Below are 12,425 nucleotides of genomic sequence, written 5' to 3' on the forward strand. Positions count from 1 at the left end.
GCTACCATGTCACGGTACCCATATACTGTGCCATGGAGCCAAGTACGTTGCTATTATTTCTTACATAGAATACTCGTCGTGCCGTGGCACTCAGCCCACCACGCCGTGGTTCCGCCTTCACAACAGCCCCTTGGCTGCTTCCATTCCAGCTTTGGGCCATTTTTGTCCCACCTTCCATCCTTCATATTTTATTCGTTTCTTACTCGTTTTTGATGTTCTTTATATCTACACAAAGGTGGTAACATAATCTACAAATATGTTAAGTCATATCTCACTGACTTAATACGGGTATTAATCTATTAAGTCACAGACTTGGCCCAAAAAACATAAAAATACCAACTTTACCCTTTTGGCCAAAATGCATCTTCTCATGCATTTTTTCTCTTATACTCTTATCTAATCTCATCTTAGTGACTTAAACTTATGTTGGCCATTCTCATGAAGTTACCACTTCATATTCTCACATTTTATCATAATTGACCAAATTGCCATTTTGGTTAGTATTTGACTAAAAGTCAACTTACTCAAAATTTTAGTTTTTTACAAATACAATGTAGAATTGAGCAATGTTTTCACAAACATTAATGATAATATTTATACAAGGTTACAAGGGAGTATTAGTGTTGGTGATTTTAGTGTCACCAGACATTTTGGGTAATTGGAACTAACATGTAAGCTAAGTGTCATGTTGTTACTGATAGTCCGGGGAGCCGAAGGAGTAGCAGTTTAAGGAATTGCTAGTGAGCAGCCAGAGAAGTATCAGCAGGACTTCAGCAGTGCAAGGTGAGTCTCCTCACTGGGTGCATGGGTCTAAGGCCACAATGTCGGCCCATTATGTTTGGGTATAGTAGGAAGACCCGTGGGTTAGCCCTAGGCATTGTATGTTATATGTTCCAGATCACGATCCGATGTCGGGCGAGGCCCGAGGAATGTTAGTATGTTAGAGGTCTTTTTGATTCTTGCATGTGTCGGTACAATAGGTTTCGGACCAAGGTTCGATGCCGGGGCAAGCCCAAAGTACGTTTATATGGTAGTATGTCCGGACTAGGGTCCGATACTCGGGCAAGCTCGATGAAGATTATATGTGCATGTTAGATTATACTTGTTGTCTTTATGATACTTGTATGTGCCTGGTAGGGATGTGAGTGTGGGCGAGGTCCCGTATCTCATCACTAGCTGAGTATGGATGGGGTTCCATATCTCAATATTAGTAGAGTAGGGGTCATGATAGGAGAGAAGTGAGTGTGGACGGGGGCCTGTATCTCACCATCAGCAGGAGTGTGTAACTCAACAGTAGCATACCAGGGGTGGGGCCCAAGTTAGGCGAGGCCTTAGATCAGGAGTACAGTAGAGTATGTTTCTTCATGTATTAATATGTTTATATGATTGTATATGTATAGCGGGCGAGGCCCAGAGACAGGCGGAGCCTAAAAGAGACATATATGTATACCGAGCGGGGCTTGATGCCAAGCGGGGCCCGATGCCGGAGCAAGTCCAATGCCGGACAAGTTCCGATGCAGCGGGCGGGGGCCCAGTACGTGATTAGGTGTATGGTATGTGGTAGTCACGAGGAACTCACTAAGATTCGTGCTTACGGTTTCCAGTTTTGGTTTCAGGTACTTCCGACAGTGGAGGGAAAAGCTCGGGATGACTGCATCGCACACACACCAAGAAGTTTAGCTTGTGATGTTTTACTCTGATAGAATGAATATGGTTTAAATTAATACTATGTTTGGAGAAAACAACTTATGTTCATGAAAGAAACGATTTGATAATTATGATTTTTTTAATGATTTAAAAATGAAATTTTTGGACCGTGTTTTTGAGATGTTTCACCAACATTAATTAGTAGACAAACGTTAGTGACTACTTTAGAGTTTAGATAGAATGATGTAGAGAGCCCATCCAAAAGGATTTGTTAGCATCTTACTTTTCTTTCTCTATTGGGACAATTGGTTGGGAATATTGCTTTTCCCTAATTTACGTTGTTTTCTACTAAAAAGTAAAACGTATATTATATACGTGTAGTTTCTATACATATCGATTCTAAATCGTTCATTGTATCCAAGTTTTTGTATTATATATCTTTTCAGTCTTTCGTAACCTCAAAAGGCTAAGTTGGAGAGCTAAAATTGCTGCCCCTGACTCGATACTTGATTACTAGTATTTAAAGTACACTAAATTATTTGGATCAAATCCTTAGTATTTGACCATGACTATATTCACCCTTTGACTTTGGTGTTTTGTTTCCAACACAATTCATTTGTTTAATGGTTTTCATACATTACAACCACTTTGTGGTGAAGAAATATGGTACTAGTGAAAAGGACTCGAACTCAACATTTAAATCCCACTAAGTAGACACGTGGGGGCTTATATATTGCAGTTGATAAGAAAGTGTAAGCTTTACAATTGAGATCATCAAGAAAGGAAGGAAGCATGAGTATAATGAAGGTGATGGTGGTTCTCTTGGTTCTCTTCAACTTCTATTTTCCTGCATCATCTGCTCCTCTTGCAAGCAATTTGAACTCAGGTTCTTCTTCTTCTTCTTCTTCTTCTTCTTCTTCTTCTTCTCTCTCTCTCTCTCTCTCTCTCTCTCTCTCTCTCTCTCTCTCTGGAGATTTAAACATTTAAATATATATAATACAATATTAAATGAACTATCTTTGGCAGTTGCTCAAAAAGATATTGGTTTTTGCAGGAAATCCGTCGGAAAAAATGAAAGAGAAACAAAAAGGTGAATCCAACGATTCCGTAACTGGTGGTGAAGTTGGAACCGTAAAGCAGAGTAAACTTGCTCATGCCGGTGCAAGAGGTGGAGGTGGCGGGCACTCGGCCGGAGGCGGCGGAGGTGGCGGGCACTCGGCCGGAGGCGGCGGCGACGGAGGTGGTGGACAGTCTTCCTCTTCTTCACGAGGAGGAGGCGCGGCGGTCATACCTGTATTTGCGGCTGGAGCTGCCGGTGCAGCTGGTCAACGCAACAATCACCGTAGTGCTGCCGGTATTTGTAGCCGGTGCCGGAAAGACATGATTCTGATCGACGTAGCTACCACTTTAGCATTAGTTTTACTGCGTATCTCTGTGTAAAATTCCACTACTACTTCTACGCATTAGTGAATAGAAGGGTAAAATCGTAAATTCTAGGAGGGCATCTATATATGTATCTGTTTGGTCAGTTTGGACCGGATGTTGTTAGGATTATTATTCAGTTTTTATCGGCCACGAATGTTTCATATTAATATTTTATGGAAACTAGTAAATACTGAAGAGAAATTAAATATTCTCATTTCTTTTGATCCTATTACTTCTCCTACCCATTTAAATAATACATTTGTCATATTAGTATCCTAAAATATCATTAAATAAGCATTAAATGTTACACATGTCATCATTTCATTTCATTAAGTAGGAAGATATGTAGGAACAAAAAATAGAAGAATACTTAATTTCTCATACTAGAATTACTTTGATGAAAAGGTTATGATTTATATTAAAGGTTATCATGTTTGTCGATTAAAAAATCTAAAAAAAAAACGTGTCTTATGTCTTTATGTCTTGAATATATAAAGACAGTTTTTTTGTTTGAATTGATAAGTGCTATTGTACCTAACTGTTTAAAAATACAAATAACAATTTATTTTTTATGTAATAGTAGTTAAAAATTAGATTGAACACATGATTACATTAAAAAACTACAACTAAAATTTAAAAAATAATAAAAAGAACATGATTAATAACTTAAAATGAATATAAAATAAACATAAACTCAATGATAAATCGAACCAAAAAATACAAAGTCTGAAACTATAGGAAAAAATGACCAAATTCGATAAATGATGTTTAAGGATTGTCTCGTTACTCGTTACATAAACAAATATCCATGTCATATGTCTAATGGAGCAATAGATGCATTAATTCGATGTGATTAGTTTTCTAGAGATATAATAATCAATTAAAGGCCATATAGAATAAAACATAAAAGCTATAAAAGCTTGATCATTCTTTATTATTGATCATTCTTTATTAGACTTATTGAGAAACAAGGGGTAATTAAAATATTAGAAAAAAAAAACTGATGATTGAGATATTAGTTTGGGTATGACAAATTTTGTAGATTAAAGAAACTAATTTTATAATATTGATAATGCATGAAAAAAAACAATAATAAAATAAAAAGTGAATCTTTTTACGAAGAAACATAAATTATATCTGAAAAAGTTAATTACCATATCTAATCTATTCAGTCTATTAAGGTTGTGTTTGGCACGCCACAGCTAGCTGATAAGCTAACTTATTTTTCGAGCTTTTTTATGTTGTCATGTTTGGTAAGTCAAAAAGTAGCTTATAAGCTAGCTTTTTGAAAAGCTACTTAGAGGGTGTTTGGTTTAACTTTTGTGGGGCAAAAGTCCTTTTTGTAAAATGACTTTTTGGAAAAGGACTTTTTGGAAAAGTTATTTTTTAAAAAGTGTTTGGATTAACTTTTGAAGGGAAAAGTCAAAAGTTAAAGTGTTTGGTTTAACTTTTATATGTAAAATGACAAAAAAGGATATGTTTACATATTTACATTGATTTACTATTTTACATATATTATTTTATATAAATTTTTTTTAAACACATATTACAATTTTATAAACATTTTATTAGAAAATATAAAATATAAATTTTTTTTAAAATATTTCTAATTTTTTAGATTATACCATGAAAATATTAAAATTAGTACGTTCATACAAATTGTAAATAATTTATAAGAGGACTTTTTGTATTAGATCATGACAATATTAGAATTACGTTCATATAAATGTAAAATATAAATTACGTTCATACAAATTAAAATATTTCTAATTTTTTGGATTAGACAATGACAATATTAAAATTACGTTCATACAAATTGTAAATAATTCATAAAAAATATCATAGATAATATTACATTCATCTACGTAATGTGATTATATCTTGTGCAATAATATCCCGTCTCGCTGCCATATATAAATCATCATTGCTCGTGCGACGTGTACTTGGACCTTCTTCATAAACATCACTACTGGTATCACCCCGTACGGGATTGTAGGATTCTTGTTGTGCCCTATTAAACGCTTCATCAAACCTACCAACCTTTCGAATGTAGTTATGGATCGCCATCGATGCTATCACAATTTTCACTTGGTTCTTGTACTTGTAATTAACATGCATGTCTCTTAATAACGCCCACCTAGCTTTCCACACTCCAAAAGTTCGTTCAATGATATTTCGTAATGATGAATGGAGATAGTTAAATTTCTCTTTCGGTCCACGAGGTTCTCGAATAGCAGCCGTGTGTCCACGTCGAAAATCTGGTAAATGATAACGAATATTTGTGCCTTTGTATGGAGCAAGATACCCTCTCGTATTTGGATATCCAGCATCAACAACGTAATATTTATCTGTAAATAAAACAAACATTTATTATTCGTTTCAAACAAGTAGAAAAAACATAAAACTTGTATTCCAAAAAAAAAAGAAAAAATACTAACCACCCGTTGGATAGGGAAAATTAAGATTTGGTCTCTGTAAGGCTTCATTGAAAATTCTTGTATCGTGTGCAGTCCCCTCCCAACCGGCCCAAACAAATGTAAAGCACATGTTAAAATCACAAACAGCCATTATATTTTGTGTTGCATATCCTTTTCGACCAATGTACTTCACTTCATCTTTTTGTGGAACTGATGCCCTAACGTGTGTCCCATCTATAGCACCAATGCAATCCTTCAAATTCAAAAATATATCATAAATAAATTATTTGTTAAAGTTTGACTACCAAGAAAATAAACATTGGATAATACCTTGAACATTGGATAATACCGAGGGTTATTTAATATATATTCGGGAACATCATCATTATAGTTTGCGTCTGGCTTGATGATGTCGGCACTCAGTTTTAGCACGGCTTCCAAAACTGTATGGAAATGCCTGTGAATCGTTTCCCCTGAATGATTAAAAAATTCTTGCACAAATCTATTGCTACACCCATGCGCCAAAGTCATCAAGAATATTCCTACAGACTCCTCTATAGATACTTTTCGGCTTTGTTGTAACCCGTAATTTGTAGCAAGATCTAAGCATAACTGTCTAAAAACCGGTACGTTAAGTCTAAACAACTCATAACAACGTCTACGATGGCCATTTAGTACTTCTGTAATAAACATGTGCCCTGTGCGATCTGAAGTGTGACATGGTGTACGTAAGTTACGAGCGAGTATTATCCCTTTCAAAGCTAATCCACATAACATTTCAAATTCTCTATCCTCTTCCATTACACATTCTTCATTATCATTTGATGAATTAGAATCATCACTATCCATCCTACATAATACAAATAAAATGATGTCAACCATTAACACATAACATAAAGTCAAACAATAACACATAATATAAAATGTCAAAGGACAACACATAATGTCAACGGATAACACATAAATGTCAAAACATAACACATATGGCTAAATCATTATTTCATAAGTAACTTAAGAAACTCCATCTTGGCTTCGTCGGTCGTTGGAAACATAAAAGCTTCACGGTTTTGCTTTTTGGTGAAGACAAACAAGGCTTGTGAAAAATTGTTGGACCCTTCACGAAAATCGGGGAACTTGATGACAATGGCCATGCAATCTGCTATTGTTGGGGACGGATTATTTTGTGGATAAGTTTGTGTGCTTTTTGATGATATGGCATCCAATAAAGCATCAACTTTTTCTTCATAAATAGAATTTTTACTCTTGGTTGGATGGTTGTTGGAAACAGACTTAGACCTCTTCCTTTTACTTGAACTACTTTCATTGAGACTAGTAAAAAGAGGCTCATCATCATCTAAATTGATTTCATCACTATCTCCTTTGCCCTCCATATTTTCTTCGTTTGGATTGCTATTGTTTTGAAATTGTAATGGAGTCATAGTCTGATCTCCAACGGCAACAGAATCCCGAAACAAAAAAGCATATTTCTCATCAAATATGCTCAAATCTGTGTTCCTAAATTTGACATAATCTTTATTCTCCTACAAGACAAAAAGATATTGTAAATCAAATATGTTCAATCTATATGCAATCATAACTTAAAATAATTAAAAAAAAAGTAATCATACCTTTATTTTCTCCTCCCACCACTCGGAGGACGCATCTATTAGGCTTCTCGTCCCACCGAGTCCGGTTTCAAGTCTCATTAAGCGGTCATAAAGCTTCCACTCTTTTTTCATGTTCTCCCATTTATTTGTTAGTTGTTTTTTTTCAAGGCTATAACCTGTTTTCTCCTTAATACGTCTTTGTATATTTTCCCACCCAATTTTATCAAAGGAGGAAGTGGCTTTACGACCTTTTTTTTTTCAATCAAACACGAATCAACAAACACCATGAAGCTACGATTATCCCACCCAAATTTTGGTTTTTTCATTTTTAAAGATGTTTCACAGTCAACATTTGTAGTGTTGTTTTCATCCATTATCTGTGAATACATATAGTATTAACATTTAAGCAACAAACCAATTTCATTAACCCTTCTAAATGATTTCATTATTTTATCAAAATTCTAATCAAAATAGAAAAAATAGATTATCACAACATATCAATTTCACAATATAGTCAATTTCGCTTAAACCTATTTTGGCACACCAATATTTTCAACAAAGAGAAACTTGTATTGTTTGTAATGTGGATGAAGTATATAAATAAGTGATCTTACAAACGACATTTAAGATGGTATTTAATATGCTTATTTTGCAACAAAATGATGTACAACATGATCCCATATAAGATGGTAAAAACTAAAAACCCTTTAATATTTCTTGTAATTTATTGCTAACTTGAAAAGTAAATTCAATTTTGTTTTTCAATCAAAATAATTTTATATGACATATAGTAAGCAACTCTAACTCGATTTCAATTCAAAATCCATTCTAATAATCCAGATTCTCAGATTTGGGTTTGCTTATGATGAAATTATGTTTGTATGTTGACTTTGAAAGTCAATTCCCAAAATCTTGCAACAAAAATCGATGTGAACTTTTTTGTTCAAATATATAACTCTATTGCTATAATCCAATATCTAATGACGATAACATTTTGGTCTCAAATAAATTTCACAGCCAATAAATCGGAAGGAGCACATTTCACAACAAATCAATTTCACAGCAAATAAATTTCACAGCACATCATATCAATTTCAGCAATCAATTACACAATATCAATTTCAGAAATCCTAAATCAAATTGAAATCGGAAATCAAATGGAAATCGGAAATCGGAAATCAAATGTAACATCATAGATCGGAAATCAAATGGAAATCGGAAATAGACAAGAAGAGATTGCAACATCTGAGATCGGAAATTGAATAGAAACAAACCTGATCGCGGGGTTGCAGTCGAACGGTGTCGCCGGTGTTGCAGGTCGCCGGTGTCGCCGGTGTTGCAGGTCGCCGGCGTCGCCGGTGTTTGTTGCAGGTTGAGAGGTCGAGATGCGAGAGAGAGTGCGTGAGCGGAGAGAACAAGAGAAGCTGTGAATGAATGTGACGTGAATGAATGTGACGTTAATTAGGGTAGACAAGGGCATATTGGTAATTTCCAATTTTTAGTTGCTGAAAAGTTAGGAAAAGTCATGTATACGTGACTTTTCAAAAAGTCTCAAAATACTCTATACAAAAAGTCATTTATAAAAGTCATTTTTACCTTACCAAACATCTTTTTGGACTTTTTCCAAAAGATAAAGAAAAAGTCATTTTAAAAGTCAATCCAAACACCCTCTTAGACTAGCTTTTTAGAAGCTTTTTTAAAATTTTCCAAATACACCCCTTAATTAATTATAGAAACACATATTCTTACATGTCCTTTTATGTAATTTTATATATTTCAGCTAGCTTTTCAGCTAGTTTTACCAAACGTTATTTTTTATTAGCTAGCTTTTCAGCTATCAGCTAGCTTTTTATTTAACAGCTAGCTTTTCAGTCATCAGCTAGCTTTTCAGCTAGTCCGCCAAACATAACCTAACTCAAGAAAACGAAATCTTAATGGTTATTATTTGGAAATTAAACATTCAAAAAAAAAATCTCATCACAATCTTCAATTTAAAATAACTTATCATTCAACTTTAAAACAATTTATCGCTCTAAAACCGTTCCATAAAAAAGTATCGTTCTGAAAAATTCTAAATTTTAGCTAAAACAAAAATATCATATAATATGAGTAATGACATATGATGATTCATTAAAGAGGTAAAAAAATATATATTGAATTAAGCAGAAAGATGAAAGAACTCTTTTGCCAATTAGGTGTGGTCCATGTGGAATATTAATTGTATCTGTAGTTGGTTGAATACTTGAAGCAACTTCCTTTTTCCATTTTTGTTTTTTAACCAGTAAAGTGGCACAGTGTTTTGGACCCGTGGGTATATGCACTTTTACGGTTTTAGTAATAAATGGTGGATTATATTGTTTTTATTTTGATTATTGATAGTGTAAAGGAGTAGAATGTTAGAAAAACGGGATATAGATCTACTTGGATCATTGTGAGTTGTGAAACACTTTCAAATTAAAACATTTTGAGGGTACACTCAAAATCTCTAATCGGATGAAACTCACTATTTTTCTAGAATGAAGAATGAAGAAGATGTTATGAAATCTATACCCAAAGATCCGAAATTGATCATGTAATAGAAACTAACTTTCTGTCTTAAAACTGTCATATGGTGGTTACAGGAAAACAACTTCCTGTTTAAAAACGATCATATTACCCCGTTAGGGGCTGCCGTCCCTTAGACCCCGCTCTCAGGGGCTCTGCCACCGGATCCCTGTCAGGGGCTTCGTGTCACGGGATGACTCTTTTAGACTAGTCAATACCGTGTGCCACTTAGTGCTTCTTCGACTAAGTCAGGCTTGGAACGCTTCCTTACGATGTACTAACAACTAGGATAGCAAGAGATGCGATAAGGAATGCTACGAAGTAAGAAATAAAGCTTATATAAGACTCGACTACTTTACAAGACAACTTTCCAATGATTCCTACAAATGAGACATCCATCCTATTTATAGGCACCTTACACCTCCTCAATTGGAAGTTTCTAGGTCCCGATCTTTCTTGACTAATCTAGATTCTTCTTATTATTTACATGGACTTTACATGACTCTAGAAAATGGTATACTTGTCTACGATGCTCTAGAAGGTTCTAGGTTGTTCCGACATTATCCAGATTGCTCTTGTATGATCTAGCGTGTTCTAGATTATTCTAAAGTCTTCCGGGTCGTTCTAGCTTCGTCTAGCGACCTCTTGATTATTCCGGATGGTTCTCCCTTGTTCCACGGACATCTACAATATTCTAGAATCTTCCAGGGTCTCGTAGAGCATTCATGATCTCTCCGGAGACTTCTCGAATATACTTGATCGTTCCGAAGTTCTCTAGACGATCGTGGAATTTTCCAGAAACTTGGTCCGTGACATTCGCCCCTAAATAGCAGTATACTTTCAACAATGACAAAATCAAACAAATGTACACTTCGCACCATACTAATTTGTTTGATAATTGTCAAAGTGAAACCGATCAACAAATTAGTCTCATTACACTTAAATAATATTAGTGATATAAAATCACCAACTACGAACATATTTTTATAGAGGGTCGAAATCATTTTCGGTACCATATAGGTTAATACTAAAGGCTTTTTTTTCTTTAACAACTTAGGCAGATAGGTGTATTTCCATCGCACATATCACACTGTGGTGGACTGACCTGGCTGGTGTATTTCCATTGCATGCTTCTCCTCTTTTTTTACAGTTAGAATTAAAAAAATTGTTTTTTAACTATAAATAAACAACATGCTTTTTGTTTTATACCACAACATAAACACCCACAACCTATATATGTTTTGCATATCAAATTCAAAATGTCATCTTCATCTTCCACTTTTTTGGATACATTGATTTGCAGAAATCAATGTTTATCAAGAACATTATGCAAACAACAAGTGTTTATCTACAATAAAATGAAGCTGAAAGTTCTCATTCAAAAATAAAAAAAAAGTCCATTATAAAGAAATCATGTGGTTGAGCACAATCATCTTGTACATGTAACATCCTGTTTTTCAGTATAGATCAGCTTAAGGCTTATCAATATCAAATAGGGGTTTTTGGAGAAAACCCTATGCCACGACGTGGTGCATGGATGACCATGACGTGGCATGTCATTTAATGAATTGTGTGTTTGGGTAAGCACCACGACGTGGTGGCTGCTGCAGCCAAAGCCCATGGATTTTAGGGTTTTCCCCATATTTAAAGACCTTATCTTAGGGATTAGGTCATTTCATTCAGCCTACATCCCTTCATTTCGAAACCATAGCCCCTCTTTAGTGCTCTTGAGGTGTTCTTGGCCATTTGAAGACTCATTTCTTATGTTTTGGTGTGGAGCTTGAAGATCAAATTGCTTGCAAAGTGCTTTGGTGAAGAGCTCAAGTTTAGATCCACCAAATGGACTTTATTTATGGACCATTGTGAGTAAAAAGCTTATGCCTTGATCTTTAGTTTGCTAGATTTTGTAGTTTGGTGATAATTATCCCTTTTGGTCCTTTTGAGCTTGTGTTTTGGAGTTGCGTGAACTCCAACACATCTTAAGCTTGCTTAATCGTCTCATAATCTTGTTGGATTGGGAAAGTTTGTATCTTGACCTTGTTCATGAAGCCATGCATATTTTGGATGATTTTATGTAATATTGGACTTAGGGTTTAGAATCTTGCCTTAGGATGAGGTCCTAATCGATAAAGTTGGGAACTTTATCCATTAAGTCAATAAGAAGGAGTAGATATGAAATTTGGGTTTTGATCTGTAAGGATTAAGTGCTTAATGAAGAAAATGGCACTTCAGTTGGTTCCCACGATGTGACCAAGGGTGACCACGACGTGGTGGAGTTGGAACCCCGACTGTTTTGTCCTGACATTGCCACGACGTGGCAATGTTCTACATGTTGACTGATTGACATGGATTTGCCATGACGTGGCCAAGGATGGCCCATATAACACTCCAAAGAATCAAAGAAATTTAAAATTTTCAAAATCAATCATTAACCAACATTGTTTACAAAAAGAGTCATTGTTTCAAAAACATTATTTCAAAATCAGAGTTTTCCCAACACCCAGTGACATAAAACAGGAAGATGTGCACGATCACGCCTTTGCTTTCCAACGATCTTCAGAAGTACCTGAAATAATAAACTAAAGTTGTAAGTCAAAGCTTAGTGAGTTCCCCTAAAGTACCAACACACCACATAACAATCAAGCATACAAACATGAGCAACCAACTTGACTGGAACACCTCACAGGTCCTACAACCTATCTTGACCGCTCTACGAGCAACTGGCTTAACTGGACCATCTCGCAGTGCCTACAGCCTATCCGGACCGCTCTACGGGCTGTCGGCC

General features: G+C 35.1%; 3 protein-coding genes across 3 annotated transcripts; 1 reads left to right on the forward strand and 2 right to left on the reverse strand.

The window, feature by feature from the left end:
• Positions 1 to 2,079: 2,079 nt before the first annotated feature.
• On the forward strand, positions 2,080 to 3,299 carry LOC111900770 (glycine-rich cell wall structural protein 1). Its single transcript, XM_023896650.3, has 2 exons — positions 2,080 to 2,533; positions 2,702 to 3,299. Exons 1-2 carry the CDS (start codon positions 2,440 to 2,442, stop codon positions 3,085 to 3,087), a joined length of 480 nt encoding a protein of 159 aa, XP_023752418.2. The 5' UTR covers positions 2,080 to 2,439; the 3' UTR covers positions 3,088 to 3,299.
• Positions 3,300 to 4,929: 1,630 nt separating this feature from the next.
• Positions 4,930 to 6,338, reverse strand: LOC128127681 (uncharacterized). Its single transcript, XM_052766345.1, has 3 exons — positions 5,820 to 6,338; positions 5,511 to 5,742; positions 4,930 to 5,420 (listed from the first exon to the last, which is right to left on the reverse strand). Exons 1-3 carry the CDS (start codon positions 6,336 to 6,338, stop codon positions 4,930 to 4,932), a joined length of 1,242 nt encoding a protein of 413 aa, XP_052622305.1.
• Positions 6,339 to 6,383: 45 nt separating this feature from the next.
• Positions 6,384 to 7,445, reverse strand: LOC128127988 (uncharacterized). The gene is made up of 2 exons (XM_052766741.1): positions 7,118 to 7,445; positions 6,384 to 7,030 (listed from the first exon to the last, which is right to left on the reverse strand). The coding sequence occupies exons 1-2, from the start codon at positions 7,226 to 7,228 to the stop codon at positions 6,485 to 6,487; spliced, it is 657 nt and encodes a 218-aa protein (XP_052622701.1). The 5' UTR covers positions 7,229 to 7,445; the 3' UTR covers positions 6,384 to 6,484.
• Between the last annotated feature and the right edge of the window lie 4,980 nt (positions 7,446 to 12,425).

Source organism: Lactuca sativa, chromosome 8 (genome assembly GCF_002870075.4).
Source record: "Lactuca sativa cultivar Salinas chromosome 8, Lsat_Salinas_v11, whole genome shotgun sequence".
Classification (NCBI taxonomy): Eukaryota; Viridiplantae; Streptophyta; class Magnoliopsida; order Asterales; family Asteraceae; genus Lactuca; species Lactuca sativa.